The sequence below is a fragment of the Arachis hypogaea genome, chromosome 3, assembly GCF_003086295.3.
Source record: "Arachis hypogaea cultivar Tifrunner chromosome 3, arahy.Tifrunner.gnm2.J5K5, whole genome shotgun sequence".
Classification (NCBI taxonomy): Eukaryota; Viridiplantae; Streptophyta; class Magnoliopsida; order Fabales; family Fabaceae; genus Arachis; species Arachis hypogaea.
The window spans coordinates 117,320,710-117,341,775 of record NC_092038.1 but is presented as its reverse complement, the minus strand read 5'-3'; the positions used below and the strand labels follow the sequence as shown (position 1 = coordinate 117,341,775).

Genomic DNA, 21,066 nt, shown 5'->3' with positions numbered 1-21,066 from the left:
CACAGATATATCTATACACTTATAAATATAAAAAATTGTACCACCCGATTTCTATTTGTCCCTTAAAATATTTTATATTATTCTAAAATTAGATGGATCAATTTGCTTTTCACAAAAAAAAAATTAATCCTACTAAAATTGAACGATCCGATTACAATGTCCAAAATTCAAAATTTTTCCTCCACATAAATTAAACAATTCGATTTGTGACTTCAAAATTTCATAACAAAAAAAATCGAACAATCCAATTTTTCTCTTCTAAATTTCAAATACAACTGTGCCATATACCTGTATTGTACCCTCATGTCCATAACCAAGCATAACAAACACGTTTTCAATATAAAAAGAAATGAGCCTCACAAGTCACAACAGCAGTCTGCAAAAAAAAAATTGTATTCTCTTTCTATAAAATTTGTGTACCAAATTAAAGTGCCAGCCTGACCTCTCTGATTAGTCTACCTAAATATTTAAAAAAAGTGTTAAGTAAATAATGATTATCTTAAACAATATGAATAATCATTAATTAAATATAAGTATATTATATCATAATTTAATACTACTCATTAAATTTATTTTTTTAACTCTATTAATTTATATTATTCACACATTATTCAAAAATGTCAATATTTAATGGTTGATAGAATTAGATAGTACGTAGTTAATAGGACACCCTAATTATTATTTTCATTTTTATGTTTTCAAAAATCATAATTAGACGGACCTACTAACTTAACCCGCAATATAAATAGGGACCATGCTTTTTGCATCAGAGCATATCAAACACAAATTTCACTTAATACCCATAATGGCTCCAACTTTTAGCACTTCAGATTCACTTTATGAATTTGTTGTCAAAGAGGGAAATGGTGTTAAAGGCCTAGTAGACTCGGGTTTATCAGAGGTGCCAGAAAGGTATGAAGTTATGCAATATTGATACTTTACGTAATTTCACCGTTATATCCATATGCAAGAATATAATAAAACATTGGTTTGGATATTTCTGATTAATTTTTTAATATAATCAGGGGAGTTAAGAGAATGTGACAACGGCCTTCTTCTTTAAATAATTTGAGTCTTGCCTTAACCTTACAAAGGCGGATTCAAAAATCGTATAAAGGGACTAAAAATTCAGTAGATCGTATTTTAAATTAAACAAAAAGAAAAAATAATTCCAAAATTAATATAGAAAATAATATGAATGCGGTTCAAACCCAATACATGGAGGTTGAAAATAGCCTTGGGCAAAAAAAAATGTTAATTTAGATAATTAGATAACACCTTAAAATTATATCAGCTAATTGATGTAAATATTTTATAGGTACGTCCAACCCGAAGAAAAAAGAATCAATAAATTAAGAACAAGAAAACATAATATTCCACCAATTGACCTATCAAAACTGAAGGGTCCAGATCACAAGAAGGTGGTGGATGAAATAGTTAGAGCAGCCGAGACAATTGGATTCTTCCAGGTGGTGAATCATGGTGTTCCTTTGGAGTTGTTGGAATCACTCAAAGATTCATCACACAGGTTCTTCAACTTGTCACCTAAGGAGAAATCTCTATTTTGCCCTGGGGTGAGTCCAAGTACAAAAGTGAAGTATGCCACTAGCTTTGCACCTGAGAAAGAAACAACATTAGAATGGAGAGACTCTATTAGTCTGGGGTATACCACCGATCAAGATGCTCTACAATATTGGCCTAATCAATGCAAGTATGAACTTCTCTTTAATTACTTTCTTGCATTTTTCCATCAGTATGTTTGAATTTGATTACATTGAAAGTTAAATTAATAATTGGTTACAAAGTCTCACAAACAACTAACACATATTAAATGTGTCCCACTAAAATGAGAACCATTCTCATGGACTGAAGTTGCAATTAAAAATCTAAATATTCACCAGAAAGGCTAATTTTTTTCAATGTTGAATAAAAATATGTATTACATCAGGTTATTTGACTTTAGGTAAATTTAATTCTGCTATGATTTTTTTTTCAGAAGATAAATTGACGTTTTGTCTAAACATTTTTTTAATTAATTAAAAAAAAACGGCATTGACGTTTTTATTAAAAAATATTTGTTTGGATTTTAAAAATTATTAAACTACTAAACGGGACTACCGTTTTACTTTTATAATTTTTTTAATTATTGAAATAGAATTTTAACGAATTAAAAATGAGTAAAGTATCATTTTTGTCCCCAACGTTTGGGATAAGTCCCAAAGTTGTCCCTAATATTTCAATCGTCATATTTAAGTCCCTAACGTTTCAAAACTGACTTAATGTTGTCCTGCCGTTAGGGATCTGTTAACAGAATTGACGGGGGGACAAAATTGAGACGATTTTGAAACGTTAGGGACTTAAATAGGACGAAAACGTTGGGGACAAAAATGAAACATAGAAATAAATTTTAATTTTATCCTTCAATAATATCAAGTTTTTACTATATATAGTATTCAATTATTTTTTAATCACATCTAAGTAAATTACACTTAATCATATTATTTTTATTTTAAATAAATTAATTTTTTTATAATTTTACTCTTAAAAATTTTTAGTTATTATAAAATATTTTTAGAATGACTAGTATATAATCTTGTAGAAAAGAAAAAAAATATATATATATATATAATAAAATATAAATTATACATTTTGTCTCTAATGTATCAAAATTTTTTAAAATTATAAAAAAATAAATTTATTTAAAATGAATGTGATTAAGTGTAATTTATTTAGATATAATTAAAAAATAATTGAATCCTATGTACAGTAAAAAATTAATATTATTGAAAGATAAAATTAAATTAAAGTTTATTTTTATATATAGTTTTTATTCCTAACGTTTTTGTCCTATTTAAGTCCCTAACGTTTCAAAATCGTCTCAATTTGTCCCCCCGTCAATTCTGTTAACGGATCCCTAACGGCAGGACAACATTGAGTCAATTTTGAAACGTTAGGAACTTAAATAACGATTGAAACGTTAAGGATAATTTTGAGACTTACCCCAAACGTTAGGGACAAAAACGATGTATACTTTACTCGTTAAGAAATAAAAATTACAGCGTCCTCAATTTCGTACAACACACATAATGAATCATTTTTGAGCAAAATATCCATCTGAATCCAATATCAGGGAAGCTGCACTTGATTATTTGAAATCCGCAAGCAAGTTGGTAAGGGACATATTAGAAGTGTTGATAGAGAGCTTAGAAGTGAAAGTAGAAGAGTCAATAGTTGATATTCACAGTGGTATGAAGGTAGTCAAAATGAATTATTACCCATCATGCCCAAATCCAGATCTCACTCTTGGTGTAGGGCCCCACTCAGACGTTGGAGCCATCACAGTGCTTCTTCAAGATGACATTGGTGGTTTATATGTCAAACTTGATGAAGATAATAATAATAATAATAATAATAATAATAATCAGAAAGAGTGGCTTGAAATTCCACCAATTCCTGGTGCTCTCGTCATCAACATTGGTGATACTATTGAGGTACATATGAAATAATTATTATTTTAGACTAATTATATTATTAAGTCACAACTACTCTCCTTCATCCCTTTTTATTCTTGTGTTCTCGCTTAAATCGCAAGTTGACATACATAAGCATATTTAAAATAAGAATAAATTTTTAATTCTGTCTCTTTGAAAAAGATAAAAATAAAAATAGAGGATAAGTTATTTTGATCTCTTAGCATTTTATATTAATAAATTCCTCCTTTTTATTTAAGAACAAGTGCTAAATTAGTTTTATAAGATTCATAACATGTAATAAAACTAGAACACTATTATATATCTCCGATCTTTTTATCAATGATGTAGGATGGATTTATCTAATAAAAAACTGTTTTGTTCTTTGTATTCTTTAATTTGTTTGGTGATGAAATTTATGTTTACTACTCTTGCAAACATGGTTCTATGATTCAAAGTTAACTATATTACTTGATCAATCTGGCTCAATAAAAAAAATTGATTGACAATGCAATTTATTTAGTAAGAAAAAATGGCTAAAAATATATAATTATATTTAACAATATATTATTTTATTATATCTAATTCAATTTTCATTGAATCTTGTTGAGCTTCTAAAATTTTAAATCTTTAAATTTACTGGTTTAATTATTACTAATTTAGTTCTTAAAATCTCGCTTAAAAATAAATATTAGAGAATTCTAATTCTTTCTTCTTTTAGAACCTTCTTCGGTGGATTTACTTTAGACATAGCAATTATATATATAATTTTATTTTATTTATTCTCTTTTCTAATAATGTTGTGCTTGGTGTAAGATACTAAGCAATGGAAAGTATAAGAGTGCTGAACATGCAGTAAGGACAAGCTCTAAATCGAGGGTATCAGTTGCACTGTTTAATTTTCCAAAACCTACATTGAAAATTGGGCCATTGGAAGAGCTTGTGAAGAAAGATGGGGTGGCTCGTTATAGAAGAGTTTTGTTCCAAGATTATATGAACAACTTCTTTACCAACACTCATCATGGAAAGGAGTCATCACTTGATTTTGCAAAATCAACCTAATAATTTGATGAGTTCGATTTGATCATCCACTTTGTAACTATAATTTATTTAGGGAATTTCTACGGTGCTGTTGGCAAAAATAAGCATGTGATGATGTTTTTGTGTGTCACTATAAAAATGCAACATATGGCTATTGATCTCATTGATTGTTACGGAATAACTAGTAAACTAAGTTCCCATTTCTTGTTTGAAAAAAAAGTCTCATTTTTTGCTGCTAGTTATTAAATATAATTATATGTTTAATTAAATGAGGTATTTGAGCTATTAGTTAAACAAAAAAATGAATATAAAATTTATGTAGCGTACTAAAAAAAGTTACAAAAGCTTACTTTATTATTTGATAAATGACACTAGCATATATTAGAATATAATATATTAGAACATAATTGTGGAAAAATTTAAATTTTATTAGATACATATAGAGTATATAAGATAAAATTAATTGATAATATTTATTAAATACTAACTACGTCAATTAACTAAGTTTATTTTTTCCAAAAAAAAGTTAGAACTTAGAAGTGAAATTTAAATTCACAATTTTTATCTTAGTATGAAAAGATTATGTCATTTGAGTTATAATTCGTTAACATTAATTAAGTTATTATTGAGTTAAATTAGGGAATCCATTTTTTAGCCAAAATTAATTTTTATTTTAAATATTAAATATTAAATTTTAAATTTTAGAATAAAGTATATTTTTGTCCTTAAAATTTGCTAAACCTTTTAAAAATATACTATTTTATTTTGTTTCAGAATCTTTCGATTTACATCAAATATATCACTGATGATTAATTTGTCAAAAAACTTAAAAGACCATTTCAGCAATAATTTTACAAAAGACCATTTCAGCAATAATTTTACAAGAAAAATTTTTAACATAAATAAGTCAGACATATTTATTATATATTATTAATGGATTAGTTCTAAAATTTTTAAAAATTTTGTTGTAAGGGATATATTTGATGTATATTAAAACAAAATAAAATTTAGAGGCATTTTTAAAATTTTTGACAAATTTCAAAGATAAAAAATATATTTTATTCTAAATTTTAAATTCTAAAATTTAAATTATAAATCTTAAATTATAAGTATAAACTTTGTATCCTCCTTAAAACAAGAGTTAAAAAAATAATTTTATAATAAAATAATTAATATTAACTATTTCAAAAATTTATTTTTTATATTTATTTTTTATTATTATATAAGAAAAATAATTACAACTGAATAACAAACACATTTAAAAATAGCTAATATTAAATAATCTACATAAATGAAAAGACATATATTTAAATTCAAAACTGAATAAATTAAATATAATATTCTAATTTTATTCTTGAACAAAAACCCTTTTTTTTTTAAAATAAATTTAACTTTTTTATTATAATTGTTTATTATATTATTCTAATATATAAATAACATTTTTCTAACCCTACAATTTTTTTCCTACTTATGATTATATTTATATTCATGTGTGTAATTTATTTATATATTATATACCATGCAGTTCGGTCTTTGTTAAACCAAAAAGAACCCTTTAATATTATTTAATTAATTAAATAAATATTACCAACCAATTCTATCTTGCATATAGATATATAGCTAATAATAAGATTCGAAATTTTCTATAATTATATTCTACTATATACGTTAACAAATAATAAAGCAAATTTTTGTAATATATTTTTGGTACAATACATGACTTTTATATTAATTTTTTTGTTACCAGTGCAACTTTTTGCTAAATTTTTAATATGGTCCAAATATCTCATTTAATTAATCACATAATTAATCTATAAAAAATGAGAGACTATCTTTTAAATAAGGAATTAGAACATAACCTACTAATTACTCCGTATTCCGTAAAATCGTAACAATGAGTGAGATCAATAGTCACGTGTTACATTTTTAGAATGACACACAAAGACATTATCACATATTTATTTTTGCTATTAGCACCGTAGAAGTTCCTATTTATTTAAACTCTTATTTTTCAAAATGCATATTTAATGTCTAAAGTGATATGTGAGATGTGAAATATATTCATAACACACGGCTTGTGCCAATGAAACTTAGTTTCATGTCATAGTGCCTTACACTATAAAAATTTTTGGTAAAAACGGCCTTTTTTGTATTTACGACGGTTTGAACCGCCATTAATAATGGCGGTTTCGTAAAGCGACGTAATTTTGGGTGTCATTCTAGTTATTACGGCGGTTTTTTAAAAACTGTCACAATTCCCTGAGTTAAAATAGCGATTTTTGAATAGATTAAAACGGCGGTTCAAATTGCCGTTATTTTCAGGGTTAAAATGACATTTTTTAGATAGGTTAAAACGACGGTTTGAACCGCCATTATTACCCTGACAGAGTGGCGTTTTGGTTGGATAAAACGGCGGTTTAAACCGCCGTTATTTCTAGGGTTAAAATAGCGGTTTTGAACTGCCATTATTACCCTGATAAAGTGGCATTTTGGTTGGTTAAAATGGCATTTTAGAACCGCCATTTTTACCTTGACAGTAGCGTTTTGGTTGGTTAAAATGACATTTTTCAACCGCTGTTTTACTCTGACAGTGACATTTTTTATCATTTAAAAAAATAATTTTTACCGTCATTTTTATCGCCTTAAATAAATAATTTTGTGATTAAAATTTCACAATAACAAAAAATTATAATCCATAAATGAAATATTATATAACTCAAACAAAATATTAATATAATATATAATTTTTTATTATTGAAAATCAAAAGTAATAACTCTAATACAAAACCTTGTGTTACTAAACTTACCAAAATACAAGCATTGCAATAAACACTAATCAATCAAATCAATCAAATCTATCATTCAGTTTCCTAAACTATGTTAATATCTAATGTATTTTAACCATCTAATAAGTGCTGTTTTTACTAAGAATATGAATATACAAGACAAGTAGCTTAGCAAAGTGATGATGAATAAAATTTGGAGGTCAAAAATTTCCTCCTTTTGTAATTAACTTTAAAACAAGCCTGCCTTAGTTTCTTGGTCTCTTGTGTGAGTTTCATTCCGGAAATTCGCTCCAACATCTTTGTTTCTTGCTCCAACACTCTAACTTCATCATCCAAACTCATCTCTTACAAAGATTTGTAGGAACCTCGCCTGTCAGGAAATTTTTATCAAACCGGTTGTAATAAATTGAAATTATAACAATAAAAAGATGTCATTAGAAACAATATATAACTAGTCAAATAATATAAAGAGAAAAAATAAAATTAGATTGGTAGAAAGAGTCGAGAAAATTTATTAAAAAACTGAAATATGAGGCTTGGGATAACACTCCTCAGGATTTTGTATTTGCCATTCAGTTGCTCTCTTCTTTGTTTCTCAGTTGCAAAGTGTTTGGTGCTTTTTCCTTCCCTTCCTTTGCCCACCGAAGCCTTGACCCTGTTGAAGTCGAGCACTTCCATGTCAAGTTGGCTTCCATCTCCTTCAATCTCATCCCCTCCACTGAAAAGAAAACCACTTCTTGAGTTCCTCCATTCATCAAGAAATAACCCATCTTCGAGTTAATAAAGGGTTCAGCTCAACAAAACAAATAAAGCTCCAATATTTGCTACACTGATTGGAAAGGAAGCAAATTAAGCCTGTTAAAGTATCATCAGAATTCACAACTAATAATAACCAGATTTTTCAGAAAAAGTAAATATCTATTACTGGTTGTAAATTAAGCCAAAATGCCAAATATTTACACGCTCTTAATTATCTAGAAAATGAACTTTAAAAGTTCCACCCTAAAGATAACTAATTAAGTGTTAATCATATTATATTCTCACCTTATTACAGTGAAAATAATTTGTTTAGCTTGGTGTTACCACAAAATTCAGGATCTCTTTACACTGAAAAGTAGCAAAATGTATAGATCAAGATATAGATACATATAAATATAAAAGTAGCCTGTGATTTAATATACTAGTTAAAAAAAAATTGCTTTGAGAAATTGGGTCAGAAAATCTGTGTACAAGAAAAAGAATGGGAGCCAAAATTTCTTCATCACTGAACACTGAACAACATAAGGTTATTTTAGATACTAATAATGGCATTTCGCATAAAATAAATGACTCTATTCCAAACGGATGCTGGCCAATAACATATATAAACAATACTATGTATATTGATGGATGATTATTATTTGTATATAATGAGCATGAATGCATGATGACATAGACATACTAACAGTCTTAGTCAGATGCCAAAATATAACATAGAAGCAAAGAAAATTAATACATAGCTAATTTTAATTTATTTATTGCGTCACATATATATATATAGAATTATATATACGAACATTAATACATAGCATAGAAGCATGATATGTATATAAGATTATATATACGAACAGCACAGCTTTGACTTGGTGTCACAATATATGAAATCAACTTTTTGGGATTTTGACAGTGCAGAAAGCAGTAGTAGTAGAACTTATGCTGTAATTAAACAATTCTATTTTATTATGAATCTATATAACTTTTAATCTAATCATCAAATCATCATCGCAAACTAATTAAACTTATATGAACCGTAAAATCATATATAATTCTTGAAGAAATAACAACTAAAAATAATAGCAGAAATAAAAAAACTATCTCATTATCCCCGCGGTTCAGTTGCTGCTATACATGTGTTCTTATGATTTTAGTGACCTCGGTAACTAGTTCTGAGGCTACAATTTCATCATGCAGTGATGTGATTAAGAACCTAAAGCCTTGTGTGAGTTACTTGGTGATTGAAAGTGGTAAACCACCAGGACCATGTTACTCTGGCGTTAAAGCTCTTACAGCTACTCCAGCAACCTCTGCTTATAAGAAAACTGCATGCTAATACTAAATTTAAACTAATTATTTCAAGGTCACAAGCACTATTTAAGTTCCGCATGTTAATACTCACCAGATGAATGAAAAGATGATGTCTATCTTCAACTGGTTCTTATTTAAGTAGCTTCCATCTTCTAAATAGTTCCAAATCAATTTATCTTCATCACCTGCACATAAAACAACCTCATTGTTAACAATTTCATTGTTCTCTAAAGCAAATAACTTAACAAAGCACAAAAACAAGTTTCAAGCTAATAAAAGAATTTGTTGATATGTCTGCAAAAGAGATATGCGTGCCACATACAACAATGATTGAATAAATGCATAGACAAAAAAATAAGTATTCAAGCAATTCATCAAACACGTGCTATGCAAATCAGTAAAGCACCAACCGAGAGCATATTTACAAATCAAAACCGCGAAGAGAATGCAAATTTGTATACATGTATGTAAGAAAAAATCGAAGAAATTACATGAAGACCTTACCCCAATCTCTGCTAACAAGGAAGAAAATCAAAACCTAAAATTACAGAAATAGAAGTAGTAACAATTTGCAAAACACAATATGAGTAATTAAAAGAAGAGAATGTGAATTTGTATATAAACCTAATTCAACGAAGATGGAGAAGGGGAAGCTTCACAGAGGACAACACGGTGGAGCAGGAAAAATCACACAGCAGATCCATCAATTGAAGCGAAACATACCTTTGGTAGCACAGTGCACTGTGATCTAGTTCTTGTAGTATCAAAGGCATGAGAAGCCGCAGCAGCAACTGAAGCTGACAATCCAGGGTTTGAAGATTAAATTGGGAGTCAAAAATAAAAAAATACCAAGCACAAAATGTTTGAAGTTCAGATCACAAATTTCTATAATGACCAAACTAGAGAAATGGTGGACAAAATTGAAACCAAAACTTTGCAAAAAATCAACATTCAAAAACCAAGCTTTATCCTACTAAGTGGCAATGTTTATGTGTTCAATGAATGATAGCGGAGTGACTATCAAAAACCAAACAATCAGGCATCGGCAATACATTTGAACACAAAGACCTTTTTCTACTGGCTCCGGGTAAAGATTTCAAATTTAATAGCTCAATTATGAATGCCCTGGCTTGTGAGTTAGAAGTAAATCTATATATCAATATATAAACAAAAAGAAAGAGAGTAAGAGGGTAAAATACCTGTGCAGAAGACTAGTTTTATGAAGAGGGACATATAGTCATTTCGAACAAAGCAATACTAGTTTCTTTTGTGAGTATTTCCTAAAAAGCTGAATCATAAAATGCTATTTACCACACAATTGATTTGCAGAAAAAATATAGGAATTACCCTTATAAAAGGCAGTGATGATTTCATAGACCCCAAATCGAGCTCCGAGACCAAGAATCCTTCTAAATTAAAAAAATCCGGTATTGAAGCTCTTGGACAGTGGCAATCTTGTGTTAAGAAATGAAGGGGAATCAAATCCAAAGGCCTATTTGTGGCAAAGCTTTGATTATCCTACAGATACATTCTTGCCAACCATGAAGTTGGGAAGGGACCTCCGAAAAGGTTTGGACTGGCGCATAACTTGTTGGAAGAGTCCAAATGATCCATCCCCTGGAGACTTTTCTCTTGGTTTAGTTGACTTGTAAGGGATTATCCAGTCTATTACATGATGAATGGCACACAAAAAGTATATCGCTCTGGACCTTGGAATGGTCTTTACTTCAGTGGATTCCCAGATCTGTCCTTTACATATGTTTTTTAAGACAGTTTTGTCACAAACAAGGATGAGATATCCTATAGTTATAACACCAAGGTTGATTCTATCATTGGAAGATGTGTAATAAGCCAAACAAGTCAATCTCTTACAAGTTATTTATGGGATGACAATCTTCAGAATTGGATAGTTTCTGGATCAACGCCAGGTGATGTGTGTGATAAATATGATCTTTGTGGAGCCTATGCTTATTGCAGTGTAGCAGAATCAAAGCATGTTTGCCAATGCTTTAAAGGGTTCTGTCCAAAGTCACCAGAAGAATGGAACTCAAACAACTCCTCACAAGGATGCATTCGCGACGATCCATTAAGCTGCAATATCACAAGCACTGATGTGTTTGTTAAATATACAGGCTTGAAAGTGCCAGATACTCAGCATACTAAGCTGCATGAGAATATTAATTTAGATGAATGCAGAAATTTGTGTTTGAAGAACTGCTCTTGTATGGCTTATGCCAATTCAGACATAAGAGGAGGAGGCAGTGGCTGCGCCATGTGGTTCGGCGATCTAATTGACATCAAACTGTTTCAAAATGGTGGTATTATGCCAATTGGAAGGAATTAGCAGACAAAAGACTCAATGGAGAGTACAATGAGAAAGAACTGCTGAGATTGATAAGACTGGGAATCGCATGCACCCGCTGTGACCCACAATTAAGGCCAAGCATGAGGCAAATTGTAAGCATCCTTGATGGCAAGGACAGCTTACTCGTCGAACTGAACAAAGAGAGCAGGGAAGAATGGAGAGAAAGAAATGCAATTTCTTTGTCACTCATTAGAAGAATCCAAGCTCTAGGAATACAGTAAGAAGTTACAGAACACAATGGAGTAACCAAAATGGAAACTAAATTTCGTAAAACATACATTTTCTTCTTTGTCTCTCCATGTTTTATCTATTCTGTAAGTTTATTGTCTATGAAGGTTGTATATAACAGAAAGTTTGATGTATCAGTGTTACTTTGTGATGAAGCAGGACTCAGACTACATATATCTATCTATACACATCCTTTTCCTTTTTCTTTTTTTTTCTTGATTCATTGCCACAATCAAATTCTGTATCTATCCAACACACTTTTAAGAAAATGAAAAACTTTACACTCAAACATTCAGCATCATAGAAATTAAAGCAATCCTCTTAGAAGTATATCTGTTCTTACACAATGCATCATGCATCTATTCATCTGCATCAATTCCAACTCATTTGATGAAACCGAAGAGGAACTCCCTGATAGTGACTTGTCCATTATTGTCCCAGTCCATTTCTTCTGCAAGGATGAGAAGACAACCAAAAAGGGATGTTAAAGCAGGTAATAACAATATTGTTGTATATTTTAATGTATATTTTATCATCCAAAACAGCATGCACGACAAACAGCGAAGGTTCAAGCTCCAGCTTACCAGCTTCAATCTTTGCCAGATCTAATACCTGGTTTATAAGTGACACCAAAGCTTTTCCACTTCCCTGCGCCATTCTCACATACTCCACTTAGTATTTACAACCTAAAACACAAACACACTACCAAAACCTCACAGCACATTGAAAAAAATAAGAAAATCAAAATACACAGTTTTACTTTTCTCCAATAATAACAAATTCAAAAAAGCTTAAAAACCAGTACCAAATGAATAACAACGAAAATCACAAGGAATTTATATCCACGTATTCACACACTCTCATGTTTCAATCGAATTTGTAAAAAATCTAGCAAAGGAGAGAAATAATTCATACTTTTGAACCCTAGAATGTGAAAAGTAGCGAGCTGACCTGCTGATCCAGAACAAAAGGGAGACACTGAAGATTTGGCAGAGAGGACACAGGACGACAAGGAGGAAGCCGGAGGAGATCGTCGCTGGAGGAGACGTCGGAGGAGGGAGATCGTCGCTGGAGGAGGCGTCGGAGGAGGGAGATCGTCGCTGGAGCAGACGTCGCAGGAGGAGATCGTCGCTGGAGCAGACATCGCCGGAGGAGATCGCTGTTGGAGGAGATCTTCGCTGGAAGAGATATCACCAGAGAAGATCGCCGTCGAAGGAGAACGCAGGAGGAGATCATGTAGTGTTTCAACTTTTTGCTCGAACACGGTGATACAGGTTAGCGTTTTTGAAATGAGGGTTTGGTCAATTTTTGCATTTTAAATATAGTTAATGACAATGGCGGTTCAAATCCGCCAGAATTACCGAAAACCGCCACAAAATACGAATCAATTATGGCAACAACAAGAAACGACGCAATATCTAAATATTATGAAACCGCCGTAATACAAATGCCATTTTAAACTTTTTTTTTATAGTGCTTAGTATATTGGTGTGCCACATATCACTTGTCATAAATATATTATCGGATTGGTCATAATAAAACTGTAAAAATATTTGTGAAGAAATAGAAATTAATCCATATTAGCTCAAAAATATTTTATTTTATATTTATTAATTATTTTTGTACTGTTATAATAAATAAGTAATATTAGACATAACACGTATGTAATAATGACGGACCTAAAAAAATTTATGTTCAGGAGGCAAAAATAATACACATTATTATTAAAATATATAAATTTAAATTTAAAAATATAAAAGTGCACATTAATTATTCGAATACCAAAAAAATCAAAAATTACATTAGCTGCTAACTTTTTTCGCTTCAAATCTTGAAGGTACTTTTCTTCTTGTTTCATATTTTGAAAATGTTGAATAATTGTTTCATTATCAACTTGATTGAATGTCTCTCTTTCTATATATGTAATCAAACAATCATTCAACCACTCATCTTCCATCCGATTACGAAGTCGACTCTCTATGATATTCATAGCAGAAAATGTTTTCTAAACTGATATCGTTGCTACAGGTAGAATCAAAGCTAATTTCAACAGAAGAAATACCAATGGATAAACAATATACTTTTTTGTCTCAACTAACTTTTGAGATAGTCCACTGATTCCATTTATGTTTGAGAATTGATCATCAAGACGCATATCCAATATAAAATTCTCAAGATGACTATCAAGTGCCAAAAGTTGAGTAGAAGAAAATTCACGTGGATAAAATTCAGCTAAACGAAGCAACTTCTCCTTATCAAACGCAAAAAACGAGTCACTTGGATTCAAACAAGCTATATAAAGAAGTAGCTCGATATTTACCTCTGTAAAACGATTGTTAAGCTCTTGAAGTTGTCTATATAAAATAATTCAACTTAAAAATGATGCAAGTTTGAGACCTTTTGGATTTTGCGCCTTGATCTTCCTTGTGTTACAAATATGTCATTCATATTTGGAACAAGAATATTGTGACTATCACAAAATAGTGAAACTTCATTGAGCAAAGAGGACTAACCATCGTCTTTTATACTTTGCAATCGTTGCTTGGACACTTTAACCAATGTCATAGAATTTATAATGTCTTGATTACTTCTTTGTAGAGTTTGAGACAACTCATTAGTAACTCCTAATATATTTTTCATCAAATATAAATTGAATACAAATTCAAAAGATTGAATATGATTCAATAATTGACATCTTTCAGCTTTTTGTTCAGGATTATTTCCATCTTCCTCAATGACTTCAAGAACTTCTACCACGGAAGAAAAAATAGAAATCAAGCGAAGTATTGTACCATAATGTGAGCCTCATCGAGTATCACTGCCATTTTCAATGTTGTTTCTTGATTTAAGCCATGCCCACTAGAAACATCTCCATTTTATAATGCAACAATTGTCTTTTGTATTTGACTTTCACGAAGCATGTCTTTATGTTTACAAGAAGCTCTAACAATATTGCACAAACTAGCAAGCAAATTAAAAAGTAGTGCAATTTCGACCCGTTCTTTACAATAACCACAAGTGCTAATTGAAGTTGGTGAGCAAAACAATGAACATAAAAAGCACAATCATTTTCTTTCATTATCAAACTTTTTAAGCCATTAAATTCTCGCTGCATATTAGTAGCTCCATTATAACCTTGTCCATGTATTCTTTGTTAAGCTTAAATTATGCTTTGCTAATAAAGATTCTAAAGCTACTTTTAACGACAACACATTTGTTCTAGAAACATGGACAAGGCCAAGAAATCACTCTATTATAATCCCTTCTTTGTTCACATACCACAAACAAACAGCCATTTGCTCTTTAACAGAAATGTCTCGAGCTTCATCAACTAAAACAACAAATAAATCATCTCCAAGATCATCAATAATAACTTTAGTAGTTTCACTTGCAGCAGCTCTAACAATATCTTTTTGAATTTTAGGTGCTACTAGCTTAAGGTTTCCACGGGCATTTTTGAAAACACGATCAATCTCTGTATTATGAGAAAGTCAAGAAGCTCCAAAAAATTACCTTGATTGTTTGAATTATGCGATTCATCATCACCATGAAAGGCCAATCCTTGTCGCAATAAGAACCTAATGCACTCAATTGTTGCTGTTAAGTGAATTCGGTAATCTCTTTTAGTTTGGTCTGAATGCTTTTGAAAAACAACTTTAATATGTTGCTTTAGCTTCATGAGTGCTTCGCATTTTCTTTGAGCTTGATTATGAGCACTATCATGATTTCCAACATGTGTTTGTAATCGCTTATTCTTTTTCCAATTTGAAAAGTCCTCTTTTACAAAAGCATCACCACTCGCACTATCAGGTTTCATAAGATAGCAACATAGACAAAAGATATCATCTTTTAAAATACTATATTTCAACCAATTGCCAAATTCATCAAACCAACCAGCATTAAATCTACGGAGAGAAGTTTCAAAATATATTTGTGAAAAATCATGTTCTCTTTGTTGACAAAGGCCTTTTTGCAAATAAGCTCGTCTAACTTCATCTCTGTCATTTGGATCATAATTTGAAATTTTGGGTCGTTATCCAGGATCAGTTACCAAATTTTTCACATTGAGTTCTAAGAACTTTTTTTTATTAGAAGATACTAATGGAGTGAGTTCAGATTCTAGTGATAGCTTTCTTTTGAAATATTTTTCCATTATTATTTCTAAAAAAAATATATATATATTCTAATTAGTAAATTGATCAATTCACTTTTAAAAATTTATATGCAATATAATTACATATAATAGAATAGAACGAAAGAGAAACAAATAAATAATAAGGATCACTAAATTGAGAATAAAATAAAATATATAAATTCATAAAGAGAATAAAAAATAGATTAATACCTAAACTATAATTGTTTGAATTAAAATTTGCAATTGAAAATATTAAAAAGAGAAACAATGAAATTGAAAGATACATAAAGTCATAAAGAGCTATATAAAATAAAATAGAGAATTTAAAATTTACCTTTTGATAAAGAGAAGATGACCTAGGCATGGCAAAAATTCCCAGCGGGGTGGGTACCCGCGGGAATTTACCCATCAGGGGACAGGTATGGGGGGCAATTTCTACCCGCGGGGACGGGGGACGGGGCCCCGTATAATAAACGGGGCGGGGGCGGAGGTAAAGGTCCCTGCCCCGTGGAGACCCGTTTAATCTCCGTGTATATGAAAAGACAAAAATGCCCTTAGTATATATATAACATTTGTGATTCATTGTTAGAGAAAGAAAACCTAGCCATCGTCACATTATACTCACTGCTTAGTGCTCACACTTTACTGCTGCTTCAGAGACCAAAAACTCCTCTCCTCTTCACTCTTCACCGTGAAACCATCAATCTTGTCTCGTCTCATCTCCTTGAACATCGCCGACCGCCGACCGCTGACTGCCGCGTCTCCTCTCCTCTCCTTCTTGAATATCACCGAACCCTCTCCTCTCCTCTCCTTCGTGTCTCCTCTCCTCAGCGCCGCCTCCCAACCTCTGAGTGGCTCGATCGCTCATTGCAGGTCTCGATCTCACTGTGGTGGCCACGTCGTCCTCTCCTCATCGCTGGTCTTCAGCTCTTCACTGGTCTGCTCTTTTTCTCCGTCAGGTAAGTCAGTCTTGTGACTTTGAAATTTTTGTTGTTGAGTTCTATTTAGGATTGATTTGATTCTGGATTTCTGATTTAGAGTAATTAAGTTTAGAGTTCTGAATTTTCTGGTTATGATTTCTATTTAGGGTTGATTTGATTTTAAATTTTTGATTTAGGGCAATTAGGTTTCTGATTCTGATTTCGATTTAGGGTTATTTGATTCTGAATTTTTAAATTTGGATAATTAGGTTCTGAGTTCTAAATTTGTGATTCTAATTTCTATTTTGGTATTTTAATTTTTTTTATAATTTTCTGGTGATTATTACCAGATCAATGTGATTTTTGAATCTAAAAAATTTGCAACATTCACCCTGGTTTGATATCGAATTATCGACATGCAATTTCTAAATCTGTTGACTTCCTTTGAAGCATGCTTAAAAAATATTCATCCATCTCTTCAGTTACATGAATAGCAATTATTAATTTTATGTATCAATTTTGAATTTTAGCATTTATGTCTTCTGAAGTGATTTTGACAATTGTAACTCGCAGATTTTATTTTATTTGATTTGGGATTAAAGTGATTTTGATTCATAAAGATGAATAGTTATTTGAATGCCTAATTTTTATTTTTTTAAATAGTTCGTTTGTAATAATTTATATATGTGGATTAGATAGAAACTTTAAATTTAGTTGAGCCAAAAGTCATGTGGAGTGTTTGTCTTTTAGCGTGCACTCTTCTAATACTACTAATTATAATGATGGATTGTCATGTCTAAAGAAAATTAGCATCAAAGTAGGCATTATAAACATAATGTTGACGAGATTAATAACATATATATTTATTGATTTTCTAATTCTGTTGATTTTCTTTGAAGTATGCTTAAGGAATATTCATCCATCTCTTCAGTTACATGAATAGCAATTGTTAATTTCATGATTTATAACTCACAGATTTTATTTTATTTGATTTGGAATTAAAGTGATTTTGATTCATGATTGAGAATATTTTGATTCATGATTGGAATTAAAGTGATTTTATATTATTGACTTATTGAGTTATTATATGATTTTAACTTTAAATTATTTTCTTGTCGATGTAGGATTCAAGTAAGTCGAAATCTACCATCACTACCATTACAGGATGAAAGGAAAATTGAGATGGTGGAATTATGTTTTTATGATGTCATGAACTTTATTTGGTTGTTTATGAATATGGTTGGTTGTTTATGTAATATTTGGTTGTTTGTGGATATGTTTGGATGTTTATGTTTGTTGTTATTGTTATTTAAGTCTTTAAAAACTATGGATATTATGTTTGTAATGGCAATTGAGGATTATCTTTGATTTTCTCTAATTTTTTTTATTTCTTTCAATTTTTATTAATTTTTATAAAAATCCGTGGATATCCACAGAGACCCAAGTCCTCGGCGGATATGGGGTCCCCGTTACCCATCATGGGGACGGGGACAGATATTGGGGGTGGGGGCGGGGTCGGGGCATGTCCCCGCCCCCATGGGGATCCGTTGCCATCCCTAAGATGACCACTAGACAAGGAATAGAGAAAGAAGGTTGAAATCATGAAACTAAGAAAAGGGTTTAAGAGAATAAATGAGTGACGGCTAGGATTTGAAAACAGAAGAAGATAAAATGATAAAATGGGTTTGGACTTTTAATAATTGGGCTTAGTTTATTTGTAGTGGAGTCATTTAAAATTTAAAATCGGGACATATTATATATATATATATATATATATATATATATATATATATATATATATATATATATTGGTTTAAAAATATGAAATGAGACTGAGGCAAGTGCCCCCCATTCATAAGTTTGGGTCCGTGCCTGATTACATACATAAATTTATAAATATTAAATTAAAAAGTAATTTTAAATTATTGTCTCTCTAATATTACTACAACACTAACAAGTGTCAAAGTGCAATTTTAGATATCATCAACATGATAATCAATGGCTAAGAGAAGGAGGGTTGAATGTTGGCCTCCTTTTAACTTGGCTTGTACCTTTGCTTCCTTTAGAGTGAACACAGGAGATACTTAGATTTTGTCTCCTAGCGTGGTAGGAGTCAAAACAGAGTTGTTTGTAAGAATTGTTATAATGAAACGTGTCTGAGTAGACAATTCAGTAGATACTTTATTTTTGTCTTCTGTATTGCAGAACTAGTAACAAAGAAAAGAGTACAGAACGACACATAAATGTATCCTGATTCGGCTACCCAGTGCAATGTAACCTACATCCAGTATCCATCACAACAATGATGGAATTTTCACTATCTTTTTAATAGATTACAATCACCAATTCTCCCTAGGATATACCCCAATCCTATCTGGAACATGTCCAGATTCTAACCCAACCTGAACTTGACTAGGACTCACCATAACTTTCAACTGTAAAGTGCTAACCTAACTTGTAAGAAAATCTCCTCAAGATCATGACACAAAACAGAAATATTAACAAAGGATTTTTTAAAATAACTTAGGTTTCTTCTCCAAGTCTAGCTCTCTGCCTTTTTTCTATCATTGGTTTTTTCTTACAAACCTCACCATATTTATTTATTTTTCAATGAAACTCAGACAGACTAAATTGAGAAAAAGAACTACAAAATGAAAACTATGAAGGAGAAGAATAAGAATAGCTCAGGGAGGTATAGAGACCAAAACTATTGCTCTTTCTCTCTTGCAATCAATCATTGGCCATTCACCCCTATTATAGAGGAGTGAAGCTTCCAGGGCTTGAACCATCTTTAGCACTTAGTTTGTCTTCTTCTTCAACAATCAGGATTCACAACAGCATGGTCAGAGGAGAGAGAGAAGACCGAGGCATTGACATGCAACCGTACCTTTCTCTTTCATCTTTTTTCTTCAATCTTCTTGAATTCAGGCCATTGATCTTTGCTTTGGCCCTAAGTTTGTTTCTTGGCCATTGATGAACCACTGCATGCTTTTGACTTCACTATCTTTATAGTTTCTTGAATGGTGCTCGAGACTCAGAGAATTTCTTTCGCGGTTTCTTGGTGAAGTACAAATGAAAAAAAAACCTTTTGTGATCTTCTGTTACGTTGAGATCTTCCTCGATTGTAGTCCATTTTTCTTTTTCTTCTTGCTTATGAATAGAAACAAGTTTTTCGTTCTTCTCTTTACCCTAGCTCCAGAGATTTTCTTTTTCTTTCTTCTTGGTACAAAGAGTGATGTGATAGAAAAGAAAAGAAAGAGAGAGAAGAGAGAATTTGGTTTGGTGGGTGAAGAAAAATGTTTCAAATGAATTTTAATTTGTTTACCCGATTAGTGACTTGGTTGAAGTGAGATTGATTTAGGTATGGCCACTGAATTGGGCTTGGAACTTTATTTGGGCCAGATTTAACTTCCTTCATTTGACTAGAGGCTTGATTTATTTCTAACGGAAGAAATTGTGATGATAGCAGAGTTATTTTCTTGGACCATTGTGTGTGCATTTGGACTTGGGTATTAGCTTCTTGGGCTAACTTTTTAATTTCCTGTACACTAAATTAAATAATATTAAATAATTAATAATTAACCCAATAATATTTATTCATCATCTTAATCATGGTTTAGTTGACTAAACTCAACAATCTCCCCCTTTATGACAAACATTAAAATGAATTGAAAGTAAAATGAGTGGGGTTTTTAGAAAACTTTCCTTTGATATTTTCAGTATCACGAGGCTCCCCCTTTCTTTTGATTTCCAAGCTCCCCCTGAATGTTAGCTTTTTGCAACCTGATACTAAGATATTATTCACAAAAAATGCCAAACATTCAAATATTTTCAAGGCTTTTATCCAATTTATCAATCAGTCTTGAAAACAAGCATAAATCTAAGCTAATCCTATTATATCTTAATAAATGTCAAGCTGTGAATTCAAGAAAATTTCAAATTATAAGCAGCAGCTTCATCCATCATATTCTAAGCAGCTCTCATGTTTCAAATAGTTTATCACAATTCACGAATCAGAGGCAACCGAGGTAGCCACTTTAGACAGTCACTTTCAATT

The 21,066-nt window shown here is 31.0% G+C and overlaps 3 protein-coding genes across 52 annotated transcripts; 1 reads left to right on the top strand and 2 right to left on the bottom strand.

Moving 5' to 3' along the window:
- The first annotated feature begins 778 nt into the window (after window positions 1-778).
- Window positions 779-4,692, top strand: LOC112791023 (scopoletin 8-hydroxylase). Its single transcript, XM_025833699.3, has 4 exons — window positions 779-912; window positions 1,319-1,711; window positions 3,131-3,491; window positions 4,287-4,692. The coding sequence occupies exons 1-4, from the start codon at window positions 806-808 to the stop codon at window positions 4,530-4,532; spliced, it is 1,107 nt and encodes a 368-aa protein (XP_025689484.1). The 5' UTR covers window positions 779-805; the 3' UTR covers window positions 4,533-4,692.
- Window positions 4,693-7,331: 2,639 nt separating this feature from the next.
- LOC112791020 (uncharacterized) lies at window positions 7,332-13,264 on the bottom strand. Of its 50 annotated transcripts, none has more exons than XR_011880173.1 (9): window positions 12,906-13,262; window positions 12,567-12,602; window positions 12,298-12,405; window positions 11,234-11,469; window positions 10,709-11,105; window positions 9,986-10,158; window positions 9,453-9,546; window positions 8,342-8,404; window positions 7,332-8,015 (listed from the first exon to the last, which is right to left on the bottom strand). XR_011880173.1 is itself a non-coding variant. In XM_072233350.1 (3 exons), exons 1-3 carry the CDS (start codon window positions 13,188-13,190, stop codon window positions 12,338-12,340), a joined length of 417 nt encoding a protein of 138 aa, XP_072089451.1. In that variant the 5' UTR covers window positions 13,191-13,260; the 3' UTR covers window positions 12,046-12,337. The 50 variants fall into 50 exon arrangements, 1 of the variants encoding a protein (XP_072089451.1); XR_011880186.1 differs by having other exon boundaries at window positions 10,085-10,152; window positions 12,539-12,602; window positions 12,906-13,261; XR_011880156.1 differs by having other exon boundaries at window positions 10,085-10,158; window positions 10,709-11,110; window positions 11,234-11,452; window positions 12,906-13,261.
- Window positions 13,265-13,959: 695 nt separating this feature from the next.
- Window positions 13,960-15,771, bottom strand: LOC112779995 (uncharacterized). Its single transcript, XM_025824344.1, has 4 exons — window positions 15,468-15,771; window positions 15,234-15,429; window positions 14,352-14,424; window positions 13,960-14,205 (listed from the first exon to the last, which is right to left on the bottom strand). Exons 1-4 carry the CDS (start codon window positions 15,769-15,771, stop codon window positions 13,960-13,962), a joined length of 819 nt encoding a protein of 272 aa, XP_025680129.1.
- Window positions 15,772-21,066: the final 5,295 nt, after the last annotated feature.

Bases quoted from the DNA above. Each gene is read 5' to 3' on its own strand.
- LOC112791023 (XM_025833699.3), top strand. From the start codon at position 806: ATGGCTCCAACTTTTAGCACTTCAGATTCACTTTATGAATTTGTTGTC. The intron at 913-1,318 runs GTATGAAGTTAT...AATATTTTATAG, and splicing joins TTATCAGAGGTGCCAGAAAG to GTACGTCCAACCCGAAGAAA. The intron at 3,492-4,286 runs GTACATATGAAA...GCTTGGTGTAAG, and splicing joins ACATTGGTGATACTATTGAG to ATACTAAGCAATGGAAAGTA.
- LOC112791020 (XM_072233350.1), bottom strand. From the start codon at position 13,190: ATGATCTCCTCCTGCGTTCTCCTTCGACGGCGATCTTCTCTGGTGATA. The intron at 12,603-12,905 runs GTCAGCTCGCTA...AGAATGGCGCAG, and splicing joins CTTTTGTTCTGGATCAGCAG to GGAAGTGGAAAAGCTTTGGT. The intron at 12,406-12,538 runs GTAAGCTGGAGC...TCATCCTTGCAG, and splicing joins TCTGGCAAAGATTGAAGCTG to AAGAAATGGACTGGGACAAT.
- LOC112779995 (XM_025824344.1), bottom strand. From the start codon at position 15,771: ATGAAACCTGATAGTGCGAGTGGTGATGCTTTTGTAAAAGAGGACTTT. The intron at 15,430-15,467 runs GTAATTTTTTGG...CTCATAATACAG, and splicing joins GCATAATTCAAACAATCAAG to AGATTGATCGTGTTTTCAAA. The intron at 14,425-15,233 runs GTATGTGAACAA...ATTTTGTGATAG, and splicing joins CAAATGGCTGTTTGTTTGTG to TCACAATATTCTTGTTCCAA.